At 51.8% G+C, this 22,609-nt stretch overlaps 2 protein-coding genes across 5 annotated transcripts; one reads left to right on the plus strand and one right to left on the minus strand.

Annotated features, from left to right (window-relative positions):
* Positions 1-48: 48 nt before the first annotated feature.
* MTNAP1 (mitochondrial nucleoid associated protein 1) lies at positions 49-9,039 on the plus strand. Of its 4 annotated transcripts, none has more exons than XM_081109272.1 (6): positions 49-151; positions 626-739; positions 1,836-3,359; positions 6,149-6,256; positions 6,795-6,899; positions 7,644-7,794. In XM_081109272.1, the coding sequence occupies exons 3-6, from the start codon at positions 1,862-1,864 to the stop codon at positions 7,667-7,669; spliced, it is 1,737 nt and encodes a 578-aa protein (XP_080965398.1). In that variant the 5' UTR covers positions 49-151; positions 626-739; positions 1,836-1,861; the 3' UTR covers positions 7,670-7,794. The 4 variants fall into 4 exon arrangements, with proteins under 4 accessions (XP_080965398.1, XP_080965401.1, XP_080965399.1 ...); XM_081109273.1 differs by having other exon boundaries at positions 116-404; XM_081109275.1 differs by lacking the exon at positions 6,149-6,256 and having other exon boundaries at positions 7,644-9,039.
* Positions 7,626-20,214, minus strand: CPSF4L (cleavage and polyadenylation specific factor 4 like; the record flags this gene model as incomplete). Its single annotated transcript, XM_081109276.1, is given in 8 exon segments — positions 7,626-7,682; positions 7,684-7,713; positions 12,494-12,539; positions 14,780-14,873; positions 15,709-15,804; positions 18,379-18,531; positions 19,645-19,695; positions 20,112-20,214. Coding segments are annotated over 8 exon segments (630 nt in total).
* Positions 20,215-22,609: the final 2,395 nt, after the last annotated feature.

Genomic DNA, 22,609 nt, shown 5'->3' on the forward strand with positions numbered 1-22,609 from the left:
GAGTTTAGGTCCCTGTGAGGTAATGATTTTTTTAAAAATAGCTGCGAAGCATCAGGCAGTTATGTAGACGCAACCGGGCGTTGGGAAGCTGCTTGTGGGATCCTCTGGGGGTCTTGTCGCGGGGGCTTCCAGGACTTTAAGGTCTTGGGAGGTGAGGACACTGGTCTAGGGGAGTCTCGACGGCTGGGTGCCTATGTCAGGGCGACTATCCTGAGCCGCGAGGGGTGTCGATCGGGTGGCGGAACAGATGGAGGGCTTTCCGGAGCCGCAGAATGAGCCCCCTTCGGCGTCCCAGCGGCTCCGGCGCCTCGGGCCAGGGCTGCGAGGAGGCCGGCCTCGGACCTGGAAGCTGCCTGGCAGTCCCCGCCCCCTCCGCTGGAAGCTGCCAGACAGCTTTCCGAACAGTAAGGGCGCCGGGAGGCGGGACGGGGAAGGAAAGGTCCGCTGGAGAGCGCAGGCGGTGAGGGCGAAGATTAGGGTAACCTTGAGATCGTCCCGGTGCCCGGGAGGCGGGGGAAGTCTTAACTCCCTGCTTCCCGAACACGGGAGGAGCACTGCCCCACTGGTAACCCGGGGGTTTGCCTGCGGCTCAGCCGACCGGCTTCTCTGATGGTGTCTTGCATAGGCTGACGTGGAAACCTCATTTGATTCTGCTAAACTCGGGATCGGCGAGCGGGAAGCATGGGGATCCGGGAGAGACCACCGCAGGATTAGCGCCCGCGTACGGAAAGCAGCTCGGGTAAGAAAGCAGTTGTAAACTCGCGGTAAGACGTCCCCATCTGTGGATAAAGAGATTGTTCTAACGACGTTAAGGGTGAGGGTGGAGTAAGGCGCAGGGACTGGCCTCACTTGGGTGTTTTTGTAAGTAAAGGGCCCGTAACTTTCATCGTCTTGTCAAAGGGGTTGCCTCCAACTGTAAGTCTGTCGACAGGAAACGGCTTTGCCTGACTTCACGTGGCATCTGGTGGGTTGGTTACTTGGATGATGCACGCAATGGCCAAGGTTATACTTCCTGATTTTGTAAGCGGTTTCGGAAGCTCGCGCTTTGACCCAGGGGTTAGAAGATATTCATACTTGCAGCACCTGATAATGACACTTGTGTGTTTATGTGCAGAGAAAGTTTTCACTGAGCGAGTATCACATCCAGGCTCAGTGCGAGGTTTTGAGAGCACAGCTGTGCGCAGACTACACATGTCCTTGCCCCCTGGAACTTACTGATATGTTAAATGTTGTTAGAGCTTCGATTCTCATGCTTAGACAATGGGAGTTATAATATTTTCTCCTTGCACCTGTGGTTCTTCCATAGATTTCACTTTAGAAACCACTGCTATAATCAGCCACCTTCAAATCCTGGCCTGAGTTTTTTATTCTTCACCATTATTTGCTTGAATGATGTGTTTAAGGGTTTTTGACAATTTTTTCTTTTTACACTCATGTGATACCCAGTGGACTGGCTACAACCTTCAGTAGCAGACCTTTAATTCTGACTGTTATTTGAACATCTTTTCCTTCCACTAACCATTAATTCATTCGTTGGAAGTCGGTCTTACCTCCTAGTCAGGGATGTGGATTTGATTGTCTTCTGCAAGGATTGCTTCCTAGAAGACTTCCTAATGTAAATTAAGTGGAACTGGGGATGCTTTTCTAAAAAGCAACCTGTGTCTTCTGTTTTCTACCTTCATAAGAAAAAGAATAGATCGAAACAAACTTTAAAAAATTATCTTTAACCTAGATAAATGATCTTTAACCAAATGAATTTAAAAGGTATGAAATAAATGAAATGTTGGCATTTACAAATTATGTGCTCCCCATAATCTCATATGTACCTTTTTCAGGTATAGGAGAGTGAGATTCCACCAGAATGGATGTGTGTCCTTACTGTAAGAAGCCCTTTAAACGATTAAAATCCCATTTGCCACATTGTAAGATGATAAAACTAACTATACCTGCCGATCAAAATGTTTGTCAGTCTGAGCAGGCTACACTCCCACATGCTAAGAAAAGGAAAAGTCCAATCAAAGACCTGACAAAAGCTAAAGAGAGAGAGTTGGGGACAAAGAGTGAGAAAAGAAATAGTAAGCTGATGAGGGACAAACCAGAACGGACTGCTGAGCCCCTTCCACTACCAGCTATTGGTCTGGAAAGAGCAGGTGATACAAAGGCAAGTGATGATGACACCAAAAATCAAACTCAACTCTCCCTCACAATGGCAAAAAATCCTGAACCAAAGATTACTTTCAAGGAAGAAGCTAAGGCTCAGTTTTATGCATTAAAGAACGCTACTCCTAAAAGGGAACTGGCAAAAGATTTGCCTCAATCAGGGGAGAGTAGAAGCTATCCGTCACAAACTAAAGCATCTTTACCTTTTGGCCCAATGGAACCTTCTTTGTCAAATCAAGATAGAAAACATTCTTCAGCCTTACCTAACGATGCACAAGCCACTTCTGCTACGTTAAACTTGGACACAACTGATCCCTCAAAACAGAAGCTTCTAGTAAAATTACTAGATATGCCGACTGGTGATTATCATAGTTCTCCCATGAAGCTCAATTATGGAGGTGAAAGAGAAAGAACGTCGTATTCAAGTGATGCGAGAGATCCCAAGGCCAGGGACCACCTCTCAGTAATGTATGTTGATGTTAAAGACCCTGAGAAGGAGAAAAAGAACACGGAATCACAAATTTTAGGTTTTCAAGTCAGCCCCTTAGGTAAAGTCCAAGTCCAGGACAACCCGCGAAAAGGACTTGACCTTGGAGTAGAGGCATGTGGGAGCAAAGGACACACAAAGGAAACTGTGTCTGTGACGGAAATGCAGGCGCGCCCTTCCAGGAACGGCAGCTCTGAGGACTTCAGTATGGATGCACCAGCCACAGAGAAGAAATCTCAAGGCGAAGGTCCCAGTTTAGATTTGTTCATGCCAAGGCAGACGATTTGCAATGAAGTTCTTTCTATATCACAGCCACATAATCAAAGTCTTGCGTCTCTGGCTATAAAATTTCTGCAAGAAGAGAAAGCAGCAGCCTGCGATCCTAATCAAGCCCTTGATGGAAAGGCATTGATGGAAAGGGGGGGGCAAGCCTTTCTGGAGCCCAGATCTGGCTGTGGGCCCCAAGCCTTACACCCTGAGTGCCCACCGTCTTTACCTTCAACCCAGCATTGTACTTCCAAAACCCTCTTCACCGGGCAGATGGAAATTGCCGACCGGAAGACCCTTCATGGCTCCCTGGGGCTGGAGTGGTTTCCAGAGCTCTATCCCGGTTACCTTGGACTAGGCGTGTTGCCAGGGAAGCCTCAGTATTGGAATTCAATGTCCCAGAAGCCTCAGCTCATCAGTCCCCAGGGGGAAAGACTGTCACAAGGTAAATATGCTCATTTTCCAGGGCCATCCCGCTCATACAAACTACTGTGTGCCTTTTGAAGTAATGAGATTCATAACACTAATATTTTCCCCCAGTTAGCTTATTTTTACCTGGGCATTTAAGTGCACTGGACTTAGGGTTGCTTTGAATATATATATATACTTCTTGCTCCAAGGGTAACAGTGGTTTATCCCTCTCCCTTCCCCTCCACCAGTAGTTGAAAGCCAGGCTGGCTGGTGATGTGGATAGTTGAATTTCTACACTGGGGAGGGACATGGCCAGTAGAAGAAATTGGGTGGGTATTCAAGCCGAACAGACTCAAGCATAAAGACTTTAGAGTCCACCTAAGAAGAAGCAGCACTGTTCAGATTTCAGTCACAAAATAGGTTCCAGGTTTATGGTTAGATGCAACATCTGAGAACCTAGAATAGCAAAGAAGGTACAAGCAGACACTATGTTTGGATTTGGAGGCAGGATGGGATTAAAACTAACTGTTCAGGGAGGCACGCCAGTCTAGGCAGATACCGGGGAAGTGTGGAGGGTTGGGAGAACAGTACCAGGAATAGAGGGTGTTGCCAAAAAGGTGTGGAGGTCCATGCACTAGAAAAAGTAGCCCACAGAGAATATAGGACCCAAGAAAGTCTCATTTTCCTCATCAGGCGGCTTTGGGGTTTTGCCCTTGTTTAGGTTTTCTACAGGCAGAGTTAACTGTAGCGTCCACTCTTTTTGGTATATTCTATAAATGACCACATATTCACTAAACACCAGTTTATCTGGTCTCAAAAGCATTTTCTTTTGTATTTTAAATTATCCCTTTCTAAAGATTTTAAAACGGAAGAACATTAGGTAAGGAGTGTTAGCTGAAGCTCCATTTTTTTCAACTGCCTCAGCAGTGACTGGGTTTCTACAAGCAGTCTAACATCTAGGTCTCTTCACCAAGTTGTAGTCTCAGCCCCGTCCTGGCGTGTAGGACTCGTTTCCTTCCGTTCTGCCTTTGCTAGCACTAAGGGGTTTCCTTGAAACATCCCCTTTTCACTTAAGAGAAAGGGAAGAACCAGTGTTTGTCCAGTGGTGACCATCTCAGTCATTGTGCTAGGTTAGCTACAGTGCATTATGATGTCACTTAATAACCTCATAAGAACTCTGAAGTGATGTCACTGCCCCGCCCGCTTCAGTAGGTGAAGAATCTGAGCCTCCGACATCTTCACATGGTAAATGGCAGTCAACTCAAATCCCGGTCCATCTCACTCGTACATCCATGGCCCTTAAACTGCCTCAGGCTACTCTTTGGGGCACTCAGTGGCTGATATAAGTTATTAGATGACACACTCACTTGAATGGGTCCCAAGAGTACAGTAATAATACGGTAAGAGATACAGTAACACGTCATCAAATCCCTAGGCTTGTGCGATTAACTATGGGGGAGAAATATAATCCTTCAACAAGGAGTTCCTCCACAATGTGGTTAGAACTGTTTTGTTCTCTTACTGGTGCCACTCTATAATAAGTGATTAGTTTGATTTCTATCAGACAATGTGTGTCTATCCCAGGGCCTCTAGTTCTAAATTGAGAAACTAGAATTTAATTTCACAACTAATGTTCAGAGTTTAATGCTGCCACTGAAAGAGACCCTAGGATCTCAGTCAGGACCGGATTCCTCAGTTGGCCAAGGACTTCAGCAAGGCCATCCAAATCAACAAGAAGTAAAAGGCAGTGTGGCTCCTCAGCTTTGTTATTTTACCAGACACTGGCTACCTCCAGTGACTGCAAGTTAAAATTGAATTTTCATGGAATCTTTGCAGCAGTGTGAACTGTATTCCCTTGCTCAGGCAAGACCTTTGGTAGACCATTTGGCCTTGATCTCAGGAAGCCAACTCATTTCTTTGCTACAGGCGGGGCCCGTGAGCTAACAATTACTGAGTTTACTCTATGTCAGCTATAATGCCTGCATGTCTACCAGTCCTGGGAGAGTGGTCTTAACCCCTTTTATAGACAGGAAACTGAGTTCCAGAGAGGAAATAACTTGCCCAGCATCAAGTTTCGGTTGATGGTCTTTGCCAAGCTTTTCCAGGCAGTGTTTCTTCTGTTGGACATTGGGCTTTGAAATGGTATCAGATCCGCTTTCCTGCATAGGGAAACCTGTACGCGCAGTTAGTCCTTCCACACAGGATACCTGCGTGAACCTAGGTAAAATGATTCCACCGGAGGAAAAGGTACCCAGGGCCTTGAGAGGCATAAGAGACTACCTTGTCATTTTGATGGCACAGGTGGAACCTAAAGCTCTCAGACCTGATGGAAAATGGGTATATTTTGGCGGCCGAGGCTAGGAGGTCCCAACGCAGAGTGGTAGTTCTGAGGATGCCACAGAGTTTTAGTAAGTCAGGAGTAAGAATTTGGCTTATGAATTCAACAACAGGAGCCATCTTTTGAGGTTCAGGAACGGGTTTTCATGGATTTACTACAAAAATTAGTTTTCCTGGCCTTGAAGAAAATAGAATTTGTAAGTTCCTTTTGCTCAGATGTTTTGGCAGAAGATAGAAAATAAGAGCAATTTGTTTCATTCAGCACATACACATAGGCCATCTGGGCAGAAGATGCATCAGGTCGAAGGGAGCCTTTTTCTGACTGAGGGGCTGCTGTGACTTGGAGCACTTAGTGTGGCTGCAGCCCCACGCACCTCTTTAGGACATGCTTTTCCGGAGGCCTACCCAGAAGCCTTGGGTACTGAGTGTTGGGGAAGAGGGTGAATTCAGATGAACTATCACTGTGACTTCTGTTTGGGACCGCAGTTCCTTTGTTGGAAAGAAGTTCGACTGCTCTGTGGAGTTGGGAACCCCCGGCCAGGCTTACCACCTCCAACGTGTCTCTAATGCGGCTCTTGGGAGCTGTTCACAAAGGTGAGGCGCAGTCGTCACGTGTTGGGTTCTGTTGCTGGTTCCAAGCTTTGGGAGAATTTCTACTTCAGCCGTGACTGTTACGTAACGCACGGCTAAAGAAAGAGAAATGTGCTGTCTTCCTGCTCCGCTGTTTGCTTTCATTCTGGAGTCTGACGTCATCAAAAGCACCAAAGTTAATAAAGTAGTAGCTGCCATTTATTGAACAGCTTTCGGTTTTTAATGCCTACCCCGCCTCTCTGCCACCTACACATGTCTCCCTTGCCCACATTGACTGTCCCAAAACCAGGAGGGCTCTAAACCTAGGTTAACCAATCAGAGGTATTAGTCTCCTCCTCAGTAAGGATTTTAACCAAAATCCCAGAAGCAAGAGTAACAATTTTTTAAAACTGAGGTCTTCTAGACTTCAGCCTTTTCATCTGTTTACATACATAAGGAGTGCTATGTAAATTCTTTGAGTCAGTTCCATCGCCCCAGCTAATGGAGAGCCCGCAGGTGAGCCTCAGGCACAGGTCCCGGCATCCCCGTTTCTGTCTTACAGGCTGGGTCAAGTGCAGCACCACCGTGAAGAGTGGAGTGGGTGGCGTCACGATGCTCTTCACTGGATACTTCATTCTTTGTTGTCGCTGGAGTTTCAAGCAGCTGAGTAAGCCTTTCGATATTTTTAGCCTCAATTACAGGTCACATCCCGTTACAGGGACCTCCCAGGGGTCCTCCACTGCTTTTTATAGCATTACAGCTTGGCACTGAGTGCCCTGCTGGATGAGCTAGTGCCTGAGGCGCTGGGTTCTTTCTAGTGAAAGGTTTGGGTTACAGTGGCCTTTGTGACTAGATTTATATAATTGCATTTGTGCTCGGTTAAGGTTGTTATGGAGATCTGTTTGCCCCTGGAAGATGGGGTTCTTCTCAGGGGTGCCTTTTTATTTCCTACCTAAGAACTTTTTTTTAGGATTGAAACCAGCTTTCTGCCCCCAAAGAAAGGAGAAACAGGATACAGCTGTCAGTCGCCAGCTTGTAGCTGTCACAGGCACTTCCCGCTGGGTCGGCACTTCCACTTGTGCCAAATGCTTGGTCCATTTCTCTTTCAGTTCAAGATGGCTTTTGCTTATTTTTTAATGTATTATTTTATAAAAACATGTTTATAGTTAAAAGTTTAAAAAAACATGGAAAGATATTAAAAGAGCCCAGTATTTTTCCCACAATTTAGAAAAAAAAGAGGCCCAACACTTTCAGATGAAAACTTTTGGTGTAAAAGTACAAGGTAACCATTAACATGAATAGCCAATAGAATTCCCAAACATCTCAGTTTAACAGCATGATCTGTAGAGAGGAGAGATAGAGTCGATTCAAGTGGCCTCCCAGACCCTTACGTTTATCTGTTTATCCAAAGAGCTTGGCTGGCGGAAGCAACGTTGACCCGAGCTCCACGGAGAGTGCACTGGAGAGGACTCTGGAGACGACTGCAGGCACGGTTCACAAGTTCAAGTTGTGTCGGGGCATAAGAGGGAGGGAAAGAATAAATTATTGAATGGAAAGCAGTCATTTAGGAGTATGTTTTTTTACACGTGGACAGATCTGGTTCTGTCTGGCTATTTCTTTGGCTTGCTCTCAAAAGTCACTGGAAGTTACCGGGAAAAATCAGTATGTTTGTTCATAAAGGCTGATGTTATTCAAGGAGACATGATGATGACAAAGTTTATCGTTAAATTTTTAGTGATTTCCCAATCTTCTGTGAAGACTAATATCTCCATTTTAAGTCTCTCTGCCTAAAATTCTCTACACTTTGACATATTACTGCTATTCATCTACACTAGATGCTGAGCTACATATATACTGATATAGAATAACTACTGGCCCAATGCACGAATTCGTGCACATTGAAAGGAAATTAATTGAAAGAAATATTTAATATCGCTATTCACCCTTTCTCTATAATAGAAGTGTCGACCAAACTCACGATCAATGACAGATGGAAATACACGTGCAATTGGCGCCAGCGAGAGCTTTATATGTATTGCTCATGCGTGAGTCAACTTAGCCTTTTATATATATAAAATCAACTTGCTTAACACATTGTTTGCGGGTAGTTTTTATCGCGCGCTAACAGGTGGCGCAGGCCATTTTTGCAGTTGAATAGATTGATTACTGTTATACCTGGAAGTACATACATAATTCACTATTGTATGTGTTAGAGACCCAAATTTTGTCCTTTGGAATTCGTATATCTTCATAATAGCATCCCTTTAGAGCAATAAAAAAGTATAAAAATAAACGTATTTATACATTACCCGCATTCTACCGCTAGTCTATAAAAAACGTATTAATACGTGTCCCGCGCTCTACTACCAGTCAACGTAAAACGTATAAATACGTTTCCCGCATACAATGTGTTAATTAGTCCTGCTTTCTGATATCTACCTACTCCAGGACCTCTGTGAGGATCAAATGAGATGAGGCATGGGAAAACGCTTCACAGACATTTGGTTAAAGTGTGAAATGTTTCCACCTGCCTATAAAGCAAGTCGTGTTTCTGGGCGGAAGAAACTGCAGGGAGGCTAGTCACTAGGGAGAGGAAGCTGGGCGTTGCTATGTGACATCATTACCCGGACGGTTGGACACTTAGCATATTAGCCTTTTATATATACAGTAGGTCCTCGGGTTACGTCGGAGATTCGTTCCTACAGCGCGACGTAACACAATTTTCGCCATAAGTCGGAACCCACCTACATAAGCACCGACATCACTCACATGGAGCACATACACAGCAGTAATGAAGTGAAACAGTGAAAAAAATTTAAAAGAAATCAGATAATGATTCCTGACTTGTACTTGTGGTAAATAAATAATAAAAAACATAAAGCACATATGTACATACATTGAAATGACAGAACTTTTTTTTTTATAAATAAATGGGAGATGGTGACGTAACCACGAAACGACGTAACCCGAGGACTGCCTGTATAGATAGCTGCATCGACAGAAAATCTGCATACATTGGCCCGTCCCCTCGGGAATGGTTTGGCCCTCAGATCTGGGCAGGTTTGAGAAACAAAAGCAGAGTAGGGTGGGTGCAGAGTTGCTGGCGAGCCTGTGAAAGGTTCTTAACGTATTTGTAAAGCTGCTGCAAATAGTGCACTGAGAAGAATGTTGACTCACCTCTTGTACATCTTAAGTGACTACAGCAGTGAGCAAATGGTTTCAGTTTATCCTCTTGTCCTGGAAGCATGAATCCTGCCCTGTCCCTGTTCAAGAACATTCCTTTCACTCTGTTAGGGTTGTTTGGGGCTGATGGGTTTTCCGTGACTCTTCCCCCATCAAAATATTCAGTTTTCTAATTTTATGACTTCTGTTTCGGCCCCTAGAGAGTAACTTGGATACTTACAGATAGAAAAATGTGTCTATAAATATCCAAAACAGATAACTTTCTCCAGCCCCTTTTCTAGCACAGGGGGTGATTATATATCTCATATAGATATGCCTGTACCTAAAAAGTATGTTTATATGTGTGTGTGTATTCTATATATATATACATGAAAGGCTAATATGCAAAGTGTCCCCTTGGGAGTTCCACTGGGAGACTGGGAGTTCGATTGCTTGCTATGGTGTGTGCTGACCACCAGGGGGCAGCACAGAACATGGCAGGCAACCAGCATTGGCGGGGCACTGAGGGAGCGAGGGAAGAAGGAAGCAGGGAACCTGAACGCTGGCCAGGCCTAGGGACCCTAACTGTGCATGCATGAATTTTGTACACCGGGCCTCTAGTGTGTGTGTGTGTGTGTGTGTGTGTGTGTGTGTGTTTATATTTATATATAAATATCTATCTATATATATATAATATATATATATCTCTAGATATATATCTAGAGATATATATATATATCTCCATCCCCTGGTCTGCCATTTCTTCCTGAATTATAGATTTTCCTACTTACTCTCCATACCTGCTTCCACCCTATGCTCCTCCTCTTCTGATTATTTGCCTCTTCCAGACCCTCACCTGTGTCCTTGGGCAAGTTACCTCCTTCTTGGAGCCTCCTTGGTCTAAACCAGCGGTTCTCAACCTGTGGGTCACGACACCTTTGGCGGTCGAACGACCCTTTCATAGGGGTCGCCTAAGACCATCCTGCATATCAGATATTTACATTAGAATTCATAACAGTAGCAACATGGCAATTACGAATTAGCAACGAGAATAATTTTATGGTTGGGTCACAACATGAGGAACTGTATTTAAAGTGCCAGAAGGTTGAGATCCACTGGTCGAGACTGAAAAGTCCTACTTTACAGAGATTAGAAGTCTGGCACCTGTTAATTCCAGCAAGGTTGGACAGTAGGAGTGAAAACAGCAGCTCTTCTAAAGCCTCTGCTGGTGTATTCTGTTCGGGTTCTAAACTTGAACCAAGCAAGAGAGACCCCACCATAACCCACACAAAAGTGCAGCTGCCATTGGGCGCTCGCCCTGTCAGAGCCAAGTGCTGTGCGGGCTCCTTAGTGCACGCTCTCCTTTTCTCCACTCCCGTGAGGCAGGTGCTGCTGTGCTCATTTTCCGAATGAGACTTGGGAGGGTAAGGTGCCTACATAACTGTGTGATACTTGTCACAGAGCAGCCCCGGAGGAGCTGGCCATTGGACCTCCCAGACCCGATTCCCAGGGCCAGCATTCTCTCAGGCTGCCTCACCCTTTCGCTCCAGCTCTGGCAGGTATGGAGCTGTCTCCACCTGCCAAGGGCAGGCCTAGTCCTGCCACACGCCCTACACTGTACTCCCTCCGTCCCATAATAATAGTAGCAAGTGAGTATTTAAACGGGAATGATTGGCGAATGCAGCTGTAAGTCATGTTGTAGCGCAAAATTGCAAAGCCTTCAATCAAAATCAATGTGTCATGACATCTGTCATTTGTTTTGACACATCTTTCAATTTTTGGGTTAATCTAATTATTACGAATTATAACTTTTTCTAATTTCATCTGCTGATCGAAATCAATTGTTTTATTTCAGTTGAATATCAACCCTTTATAAAAGTAAGATGAAAAAAAGAGAGTTTTCAAGCAAAGATCGAGTTGTGATTGTCCAGTTCTTGATGCATCAAAAAAAAGGGAAAAGTTGCAGAAAGGTGCAATTACGTTAGCTGCAAAACAATTTAAGTGCAACAGAATGACCGTATCAAGAATTTGGAAACGTGCTTCCGAAAATAATTGCCAAGGAGAATCTTATGCTAATGCTGATTCTTTGAAACAATAAAACTGGACGTAAATGCAAAGATTATGGAGAAAAACTTGGAAAACTTAGACATATTCCTCTCAGCAGAAGACGCACCATATTAGCCTTTGATAATATTTCTCCCCAAAATACTGGATAATACGTTTCTGTCACTTCAACGAGTTATGCTGGAAGCAATGAAGAACGATGGCTCCAATAATTTTAAGCTCACGCACGTAGGGAAAGCAAAGCTTCGCAGCCAAGGGATCCTACCTACAAGTTTAAAATGCAGTAACGAAATTATTGAAAAATCCAGAAACTGAACACTCAAAAATTAGGAGTACTATTTTTAATTTATTGTTTCATTTAATCTAGTTTTTTGATAATAAATGTTGCGTTCTATATTTATTTTCTTTTGCTACTATTATTATGGGACAAATTACATTCATCAACTGCTACTATTATTATGGGACAGAGGGAGTAGCTCTTTCCTCCATTTCCCCAAAAGGCACAGCTTAGCGCCCCCATTCCTCCCAGCAGATTCAGTGCCTTGGTGTCGGCATCTACAGCCTTAAACTTTAGTTCCATGTCACGTCCTGTCTTGTTCATGTATCTACCTCTCGGTACTTCCCCGCACAGGCAGGCATGAAGACAGCCTTAGACGTGAGCCAGCAGGGATGCAGCTGCGTGCTAAGGAGCCCGCTTGCGTGAATTGTCAGTTGGCAGCAGCAGTGGAGGCCCGTGCACAGAACCTGCCCGCGCAGCCCCGACTGGCTCCCGGGTACTTGAGCTTCCGCTCTTGCACACCTGTTTCCTGCCACAGCCCCTGCCTCCGGTCCTGTGGCACCTTCCGTAGCCCATTCACTGGCAGGATGGGCGGAAGTAAACCGACCTGAGCAGGCCCCTCGGCGCCGCACCCTGTTCAGGCCACGGCGGGCTCTCGGAACGCTGGGAACAGAAGCCCACAGAATGGGCACGGGGTCCTCGCCGGCAGGCCCCATGCTCCCCAGACAGCCCAGGGGCTGCGTTCGGAGAGCTCTCACCTGTTCAGTCTGTGCAGTTGATGGCAGAGTGGCCCATTTTTTCACACTGAAAGAGAAAAGGTTAGTGGCGTTGGTTTTTGTCAATTCAGACCCCAAAAGAAAAACCCTAGGCTGTCCAGGGAACCAGAGGAGAAAGCTGGCTCCATGGAACCTGGTGGCTTCTGCTCATCAGTGAAGCCCCACTTCAGGCCCTAAACAGGCCTGGAGATTCAGGCCAGGAAGTCGGATGTGGGAGGAGGGCGAGGGTCTGCCCTTACCTCTCACCCTGACGGGACTGACCGGCAGAACAGAGAGGTCAGAGTTCAGGACAGTTAGAGGCATCGCATGAAGGTGTGAGGAAGCATGATGTCCTGATAAACCAGAGGACAGCGAAAGAGAAACCCAGGTGCTGCCTGCCCACTCTGCCCCCCAAGTCCTACGGACACTGTACACAAATAACTCCAGAGGACTTGTAGGCAGCAAAGTAAGACATGGAAACTTACTAGCCTTTTTTTAATATATATTTTATTGATTTTTATAGAGAGGAGGAGAGAGGAATCCAGAGTTAGAAACATCGATGAGAGAGAAACTGATCAGCTGCCTCCTGCACGCCCCCTACTGGGGATCGAGCCTGCAACCAAGGTACATGCCCTTGGCCGGAATCGAACCCGGGACCCTTCAATCCACGGGCTGACGTTCTGTCCACTGAGACAAACCAGTCCTGGCCTTACTAGCCTTTTAAAGAAATATGTCTGGCAGCAAGAACAAGATTAGGTGGTTGCCACGTCCCTGTCATACCTTCGGGGTACCATTGTCCCCCTTCCTCCCCTCCCACTCCCAAGCCCTGGTGCGGCTTTCTTATCTGGCAGGAGAGGAGTCACACATGATGCAGCTAATCACCCGCCCTCAACCCTGGACAGAAAACAACCCCCCCCCCCCATCCTGCTGAAGGGCCCTGCTCCTGCGCCCTGGCCCCCAGGCAGTAGGAGAGCAGCTGCTCCTGAGGTGCCATGGAAGGGGGAGAAGCAGGCACCCCATTCGGAAAGGGGCCTTTCGAGGTGGCCGGATAGAAGCGGGAGGTGCTGAGCCCCACGGCCAGGTGAGCTGCAGATACAGGGGACGCAGGAGAGTACGGTACAAAGAGCTCCTGCAGACATTCCTCTGTGCAGACGCAGCCCCTTCTCACCAAGGGTGCGGCCCCGGCCAGGCGTTCAGGCAGAAGCCAGGCTTTGAAATGCCTTTATTTACCATTCTCACTGCTGAAAACACAACATTTGACCAAAATTAGAAATGGGCTTATGAATGCCCCACCTTCTAGGGGAGATGCCACTCAGAACCAGCAGGGGGCGCCCTCCCCCCGCCCATTGCCATCCCAGCCTGGCCAGCTAGTGAACAGGAGCTCAGCAGCAATCATTCCTCCGTCCAGGCTGCCCGAAAACCAGGAAGGGGAGGGGGAGCAGACTTGGCCCGCGGGCCATGGTTTACTGACCCTCCTGGAGGCCGTCAACCGCACCTGGCGTCCATAGGAAGCGCTGTTCCCACAGGGACCCCACGCCACCAGGCCCTGAAGCACAGTGACTGGCCCCTGCCCTTTAACACCACGCCCGCCCGTGTGAGGAGCGGAGGGGACGGGGGAGGGGAGGCCTCAGGGCTGAGAGCTGACCAGTCCCACCTGAAGCAGAGGTTACAGAGCTGGAGGGGCCTGGGAGGAACCGCCACACGTATGTGCCACCCATGCAGAGGTGTGTGCCTTCCCCAGGACGGGGACGGCGGACGGCGTGAGCGAGGGCAGTGGGGACAGGCAGTCTGGGGACTCAAGGTCCCCGGGCCCAGTGAGGAACCGGCGTGAGACACAGCCCTTCCTGCCCGCACTCACCTCGGGGCGTTGGGTTGAATAAAGGGACCATCTTGGGGCTGAGGAAGCAGAGAGAGGCATTACAGCCGGGCCGCTCACCATCGCCTGCTCTAACGTGAGGCACCGTCCATGTGAGGACCCAGGAAGGAGCCCAGACCCTCCCGGGGACGGAGGGAGGGCTGCAGAGAGTTCAGGCCCTCCCAGCATCATTCCTACCCTTGTTTCTAGAACAGTCTGTGAAGAGCCACATGCCCGTCCCCGGCATGCACATACATGAACAGCCCGGGGCAGGGTTCAGTGTGGCCGAGGGAGGGGTGGGTGTCCAGGGAGCAATGCAGGGAAAACACTGGGCAGATGCTGCCGGGCACTTCATTCCCCACCTGGGTCGGGAGCTACGGAAGGATCCAGGTCGGAAGCCAGAGGGCGGGCCCAGCACCGGGGATCACACTCACTGTGCGTACTGGCACTCGGGTCCCAGCGGGCAGAAGCCAACGAAGTAGTTCGTGCACATGACCCTCTTGACGTGGCGGGATTTACACAGGGGACCTGCCGGGCAGAGACACGGCCGGAAGCATCTGTGTTAGCAAAGGAGGAACGCAGGCCAGGGATGGTCACCGCAGTCACGCCATGGGTGTACGACTGCCTGCCCTGTCCGTACCGCCCTGAGCACCTGCTCCTCGCCCCGCGACAGATGGGAAGGGGACCCCGGAAGGTGGAGGGTCGGAAGTGTCCCCAACACGCTGTCTTGAAGGATGCAGACGGTCATTTGCCGTCTCGTATTCCTTTAGCCATGGGAGGCGCAGCTGAGGCAAGGCTCACCCGCCATCGGCGCCCCTTCTCTGCAATGCACCGCCCCCCCAAAGCAACCCTGCCCAGAACTCAGCAACATACCTGAAGGCATAGGATGCTCAGCAGGGACCCTGCTGCAGTCCCTGTCCCCTCAGTGGCTGACTGTAATGGGGCAGGTGGAACGTGCTTAAGTGACAGGATACCCCCAGGTAGGTGAACCGAGTGCCCTACAGGCCCGACCCTATGCCAAGGGCTCCCCGTGGGGTCCCCATTGGGAGCGGCCCGGCGACCCTAGGATGGAGCCGTCTCCTGTTTCCACAAGTGAGGAAGCAAGCAGTTCAAGGTTGTGCAGCCGACACACCCCAAAGCCATTGGGATTGCACCCACACCTGCTCCAAGAAGCCCGCCAGCCCACACCAGCCCACGCGTCACAGTGTGACGGTTCTCCTGGGAGCGAGCTGAGAACCATGGAAACGACATCTGCTGTGATTCCAACGCAGGGGTGGACCTCACCCCAACATGCCACCTCCCTGCCGGACGACCGCCCACCTGGCCCCCCACATCCCCGTTGCTCCCTCTGTCGGGGCCTCACCGTCTTTGCAGAAACCCTGGTCGTACGAAGGACAGGCCTGGGCCTCGGAAGCTGTCTTCATGTGAAGAAAGTAGCATTCCTTGTTGCTGCACTCACCTGAAAACCCCAGCGATCTCTAGACAAGCGGGCTCATGGTCACGGTTACCTCTGCCCCCCCTGCCCTCCCACACACACACAACATTGACTTTGCCCCTCGAATAGAAGCCCTTTGCCTTCCCTCCGGTCGTCAGCAGCTTTGAAGACAGGGAGGTGTTTCTAATCCTCCCTGCACTCTACCAAGGGCGGACCCCAACAGCATTTGCTAAGCAGGGTTTGGGGTGGTGGCACACACTTGGAGTGGTTGGGTGGGGCAGGCCCGGTACCCAGGAGGGGGGGACAGGACTGAAGGCAGTTAGACGCCATCAGGGAGGCAGGAAGCAGGCAAGGTGGAACCCGGGGCTGGCAGCTAAAGACCCAAGACGACATAAGATATTGAAGGAGACACGGCCACGCACTGTGACCAAGGCCACTGTTCCTCTCCGCAGTGAGATGACACGCCCTGAGTCGGGTGCAGCTCTTTGTGGTGAAATTGCCAAGAACACAGCCTGCCTCAGAGTTGGCCCAGGGATGGAGATTGTGGGTGAGACCAAGGCCCCCCACACACACACCTGGCTCCCCGGAGTGGGACACACTACTCAAGAGTCACCGGTGAGGACACTCTTAGATGTCTCTTAGTGACCCGGGGGCTCTGAAGGCACCACGGGGGGAGGGGGAAGGGAACAGGGGCAGGGGATTCCCAGTTCATCCCCCTTAAAGGCCTACAACTCTGCCTTTCGGCGCTGAAAGGTGCTCCGAGGTGCCTATTTCATTGGTTTTCAAACTGCTCAGAGAGACCTGTTTCGTACCCTGGGCTTCTGCAGGGCAAGGGCTCACCTGAAGGAGAACCCACTGGCCCCTCAGAGGCCGGAGCCTCTGTTCTTGCCCAGCCCTCTCCTTTCACAAGCGAAGATGCCAGTGACCAGACAGGGCAGATGGGATGTCCATTTTCACAGGCTCCTCACATCATAAGGGGGTTAGCTGTCTCATCGCCAGCGTGCATCTGACTCGGGCTGGGCCTTCTAAGGCATCCAAGTGACATCTTCCCCCGCCCCCAACCCCCTGCAGGGGCTGGTGAACACCGGATAGATGGAGACAGCGGGAAGTCACCCTCTGCACTGGGGTTGCCTTTCTGCCCTGGATGCACGACGCTGCATTCCTCTCATGGCCAGCAGGTGGCGCCCGCACCTCACTCTCCAGAGACACCCGGGTACCTTTTTGATGGGCACAGCCAGGAACAGGGTCAGAAGACCACGGATTTCCTCACCCCTCCCCACTCCCACACGCCCCAACAATCTCTTTAAAAACAAAACGACTTACTTCCAACAAGAATGAAAATTACTTGGGCATGCGATTAGAAAGAGACATTCATTCATTTACTCCAAGAGCAAAAACATACATTACGTGGTATTGCAATCCTGGGTTTACACGCGCAGAAGGGGACCTGGTCCCATTCCTGCATCCATGTCCAGCACAGTATCCCCAAAAGAAAACCAGGGTTACTGAAGGAGTCAGTAGTGGTACTTCAAAAGGAAAGAGGTTTACACAATGACTGAGGGGAGCCAGACCCCAGATCCACTTTGTCCTGAAGGGACATGTGCGGGCAGCCCTCGTCAACTGCCACAGCTCTCAGCTCCGAGGACCAGGCAGGAAACGGATTGGGCCTGGGAGGAGCTCTTGCAGGACCTCCCCACCTGCCCCCAGTGCTGGCTCAGTTTCAAAGCCACAGCCACCGTCAGAGGCACCCCCGGAGGCTGTCACAGCTCTCCCTCCTCCAGGTCACTCTTCAGAACACACTTCCAACACCACTGGACTAGACCATCCTTAAGGCTCCTGTTCTGGAAAGCACGGAGCTGTAGAACTCTCGGGAGAAGGAAATATTCAGAGTCCACGCCTACATGAGGCAGGAAGTGGTGTGGGTCCTGCCCCTGCAGCCCCTTGGATGACAACAGGAGGACTTGAGGCCCAGACCTGACCCCACAAGATAATTTCAGGGGCTCCGCTTCTGAGCCCCAGGGTTGTTTGTGTCCAGTTACCTTTTATTGCCAACGAGTGATGCTAGCTTTCCATTTATGGAAGAATATACAGTTTTCTTCTAAAGTGCGAGTTTAAAATAGCGAAGCAGTTGGAAAATTATACGCTGGTGCAGGTCAAGGGACAAGTGCTTGGTGGGAGTGGCGAGCATGGGAACGGGGCCCCCACGTGCCTGCTGCTGGGGAACCACTGGCCTGGTCCCCCCTTCCCAAACCCCGGACCGAGAGATGGCCCATTCGAGCCGTTTCCGGACAGTGAGTCTGGGAGTGACTTAGCCAGGGCTGCGGAGGGAAACGGCTCGGCCTTTGATCCAGCCACGCCCTCTTCTTCCCTTGGAGGGGAGTGCGTGCCCCAGCCTGGCAGGGGCAGATAACCCAGGACCAGAGTTCAGTTCCACTTTCTCGAGGGCGTCGGCGGAGAGGCAGGCGTCTGAGGCTCAGACAGGCCTGACCTGCCCCCTGAGACACGCGAGGCCTCCTTTGGGGTCCCTCCCAAGCATCCCATCCCGCAGCCGCCGCCGCCGCCATCGCCGGGGACCGGGCAGGAGCCAGGGGGCCTCACCGAACTTGGAGAAGAAGTAGCACTCGGGCATCCGGGAGAGGTCGTACTGGTGCAGGAACCGGCACTGGTCGCCCTTCTTGCACAGCCCGCGGAGCCAGTGCTTGCACACCACCGTCTTCTCCCCGTGGTCGTGCCGGAACGGGCACAGCCTCCCTGGGGACCAGAGCGCCCAGCTGGGAGCCCCCGCCACCCCCAGCCGAGGCCCTCTCACCCCTGGGCGTAGACCCAGCTGCCCCCTCTAATCCCCTCCCCTGGACCCTGGCGGTGGCTAGAAATGGGGGCCAGAGGCAACAGGGGGGGACCTGCTATGGTCCGAAGAGATGGCTGTGCCCACGGCCACACCTTTGCCCGGACTTTCCTCTCTGCCTGGTGTGGTGCCCGTCAAACCCAGGAAGCCCCCAGCTGTCGGGACACCCCCTCTCCTCCAGGCTCACAGTGGGGCTCCCACCAGAGAGCAGAGGCATGGTCCCCAGGCCTGCCCCCCGCCCCCCACAGCACAGTCCCTGTCACATAGTCCGGGCTCATTAAGGGCCTATTGGGTTCATGTGTTAAAAAAAATTATGCCTCCTGATTCTAGAGACCTAGCGTGAGGATGACGTCGGAGCCAGCTCCGCGAGGAAGGAAGGAAGCGGGAACGTGAGATTCAGCTCTGTCGCCGTCATCAGCCGCTGTTCCATCAGCAGGAGGGACACCCCAGGCCCCACATTTCTACGGGGCCTGGTCTCCTGCATCTGGAACAGCTGGGCGGCCCCACACGGCTTCAGAGGACCAGCGTGGTCAGGCCCATGCAGGAGGCAACCAATCGATGTGTCTCTCATCTCTCTCTCTCTCTCTCCTCCCCCTTTCTCTCTCCCTTCCACTCTCAAAGAAAAAAAAAAAGTCGCCCTAACCGATTTGGCTCAGTGGATAGAGCGTCAGCCTTCGGACTCAAGGGTCCCAGGTTCGATTCTGGTCAAGGGCATGTACCTTGGTTGCGGGCACATCCCCAGTAGGGAGTGTGCAGGAGGCAGCTGATTGATGTTTCTCTCTCATCCATGTTTCTAACTCTCTATCCCTCTCCCTTCCTCTCTGTAAAAAAAAAAAAAAAAATCAATAAAATATATAAATATTTTTAAAAGTCAATGGTAAAAATAACATCGTGTGAGGATTAAAAACAAAAATATTCTACCCCATCCCGACTTCCCCTCCCCAGGTGCGAATTCAACACCCTCTTCGAGGCTACGCTGAGCCCAGAGTGGCCTGGACGCGGCCCACCTGCCGACCCACCTTTCTCACACAGCCCCTTCGCGTAGAAGTTGCACACAGCTGAGCTCGACTCTAGAAGGGGGGAAGGAAACAGAGGCGGCAGCTTCCCCAGAGGGCCCTTCCTCCGTCAGCAACCTCCCCAAAGACCCTCCTCCCCCAGTCCTGCCTTTGGATGCTGGCCCCTAGAACCAGCCTCCGAACCTCAACACCTGAGCCCCCGAGTCTGCAACGGAGGGGCCTGAGGCCAGCCTGGGAGCCGGGAAGCCAGCCCTATTTTCCAGGGAACCCCACGCAGGATGTAGGAGGGGAGGCCCCAGACCCTGGGAAGAGAGGGGCTACGCTGGCAATCCCAGGCTGTGGGCCCCAGCTCAGCCCCCCGGGGAGCAGCAGAGCAGGAGCTGCCCAGCAGATGCTGAGCAGAGAGGCCTGCGGAGCAGCAGGGCGGAGGAGGGGGAGAGGGAGGGACGGCTGGCGCCCTCCTCACTCACTGTCCATGCCCTGGAAAGGCAGGGGTTCGATGCCCTTTTGCATCTCTACGTCCTTCTCCAAGGTGAAGGTGAACCGCTCCAGCCCCGCAATGACCTCTTCCATCTTCCATCTCCTGCTGGGGCTGCTAGCAACTGCCGGAGCCCCTGCAGGTGCACCCTATAAAGCTCTGGGGCCCTTAAAGGGCCAGGGTCTGATCAGGGGCCAGGTGGCTGCCAGGCTACAGGCTGGCCCAGCTGTGCGTCTCCCCCTCCCGCCCCCCTGCAGGTGCAGCCGCCCCAGGGCCCCTCACCCCACACTGTGTGAGCTGGGGGAGGGATCGCAGAGCCCCACGCACTCATCTCTGCTTGTTCCCAAACCCACACACAGCATATGCACCCACCTTCCCAAACCTGAGCTCATACTTCCAACATGAAGACGTGGCCCAGGTTGGCCAGAGGAGCTGCGCGAGCCAACCACAGCCAGGCTGCTCGGATTGGCAGGCGCTGGGGAGCCAGAGGGTGTGGGGGCGGGGCGGGGCGGGGGGCGCAGAGGGACGGGGCCCCCCTGCCTCCCCCTCCCTCCCCTCGGGCCCCAGCCAAGCCCTGCCTCCGGGACTCCTGACACCCCCTTTCTGCCCTGAGTGACAGGCCCCGGTGAGCTCTTCCTGGGAGAGCGGGAAGCGACGCTGAAACTCGGAGGAATCGGAAAAAGTTGGATGAATGGTGCTTTGTTAGCCTCGCTGCCTCGCGCACAACCGCACGCTGGGCGGGGGATGGGGCCCATCCAGGCTCCCTTGGCCTCCCCGCCAGCACTCGGCAGGGCCACCCCGGCGCCTCCCCGCCCCTGAGAAAGTGCTTTGTACCCGAAATCTCTATGCAAATGTTGTTTTATTATTATTAACCACCCCCCTCCCCTGCCCCCTGGCCTGGGGACATCTGAACTTGCTTTCAAAGGAGCTTTGTGGGGCTCTAACTGGGACAGGCCTCCCCGCCCCTCCCCCGGCGCAGGCCCCCTCATTGGCTTCCCTCTAACTGGAGCTGGTGTTTGAGTCTATGGGAGCCCATGCCCACAGAACCCGATGCCCTCCTTCGAGCCCCTGCAGGCCCGCAGCTGGGCCAACAAGAAGGAGCCTGCTGGCTCCTGGCTCCCGGGCCTGTGCTCCTGGTTTGTTGTTCTTGGGAACTCTGATCCGAAAGGAAAATAGCTGGAGAGGTACACCCGAGGCCAGGGAGCCGGGAGGGCAGGGAGGGGAGCCAGAGTTTCCGGAAGCGTGGGCCTCCCTCCAGCCACATTCCCAGGACAGCCGAGGGCAGAGCTGGGGGCCGCGGGCGGGGGTCCCTGGAGAGATGCCCTATTTGTGGGCCCTGATTAGTCCAGGAAGACGCTCATCAGCCAACACGGGCTCCTCTAAGGCCCGCGCCCACCTGGCAGGCAGGCAGGCAGGCAGGCAGGCAGGCAGGGGAGGAAAGGGAGACCCAGCAAAGCCAAGGGCACCTGGATGGGGGGTGGCAATAATGGAATTCAAATCACATCTCTTTTTAAAAATATATATTCTTATTGATTTCAGAGAGGAAGGGAGAGGGGGAGAGAGAAATAGAAACATCAATGATGAGAGAGCATCACTGGTGGGCTGCCTCCTGCACGGCCCCTCACTGGGATCGAGCCCACAGCCTGGGCATGCGCCCTGACCGGGAACTGAACTGTGACCTCCTGGTTCATAGGTTGATGCTCAACCACCAAGCCACGCCAGCCGGGCAAAACCCACGTCTCTTGATGATTTCCTTCTGTGAACACCCGGGGAGCCTCTCTCTGTACCAGGGACCGGGGACCCCCAAACAAAGGACTGTGTCCCTGCCTCTCGGGGGCCACCCAGTCAAGGGGGCACACTCAGCAGCAGTTATACAAGGGGGTGGTTGGCGACAGTGTGATCTTGGTAAGGGGGGCCACCAAGCAGGGGCAGAGAGGGGTGGCAGGGAGGGCTCTCGGGGGAGAGTCTGATGACAATGGGAGAGAACATTTCAGACCAGGGGCCCGCTCTACCAGGCACTGGGCCATGCAGCAACACGCAGGCTGAGGGGACAGTCAAGGGTTTAGAGAAAGGCCATGATGGGGAAGAGACTGGAGAAGTGAGCAGGACCGGGGCCGGGAGTGCCTTGGAGGACTCGGTTTTTATCAAGAGGGAAGCCAGTGGAGGGACTGGAAAAAGCTGGGAGAGCACCACTCAGCCCCCTGGGGAAGATCTGTGGACAGAGGCAGGGGCAGCGGGTACTTAGGGGGTGACAGCTAGTCATCCAGCCCTGGCGAGGTAGCTGAGGTCCTCCCAGCCTGCTGGCCAGAGCCTTCACCGTGAGGGCTGAGGGGCACTCTCCGCAGCATCCTCCCTCCTCTGGTCAAGGTCTCGCCTCCGCCCGACCCCCGTCCCCCCTCTGTGCCTGGCCAGGTGTGGGGAGGAAGCCTCACGATGGATGCCCTCCTCCCGAGGGTGCGTCCTGAGAATGACATTCCTGGGTTTTGCTTC

This window comes from Myotis nattereri, assembly GCF_964212035.1.
Source record: "Myotis nattereri genome assembly, chromosome: 16".
NCBI classification, from domain to species: domain Eukaryota; kingdom Metazoa; phylum Chordata; class Mammalia; order Chiroptera; family Vespertilionidae; genus Myotis; species Myotis nattereri.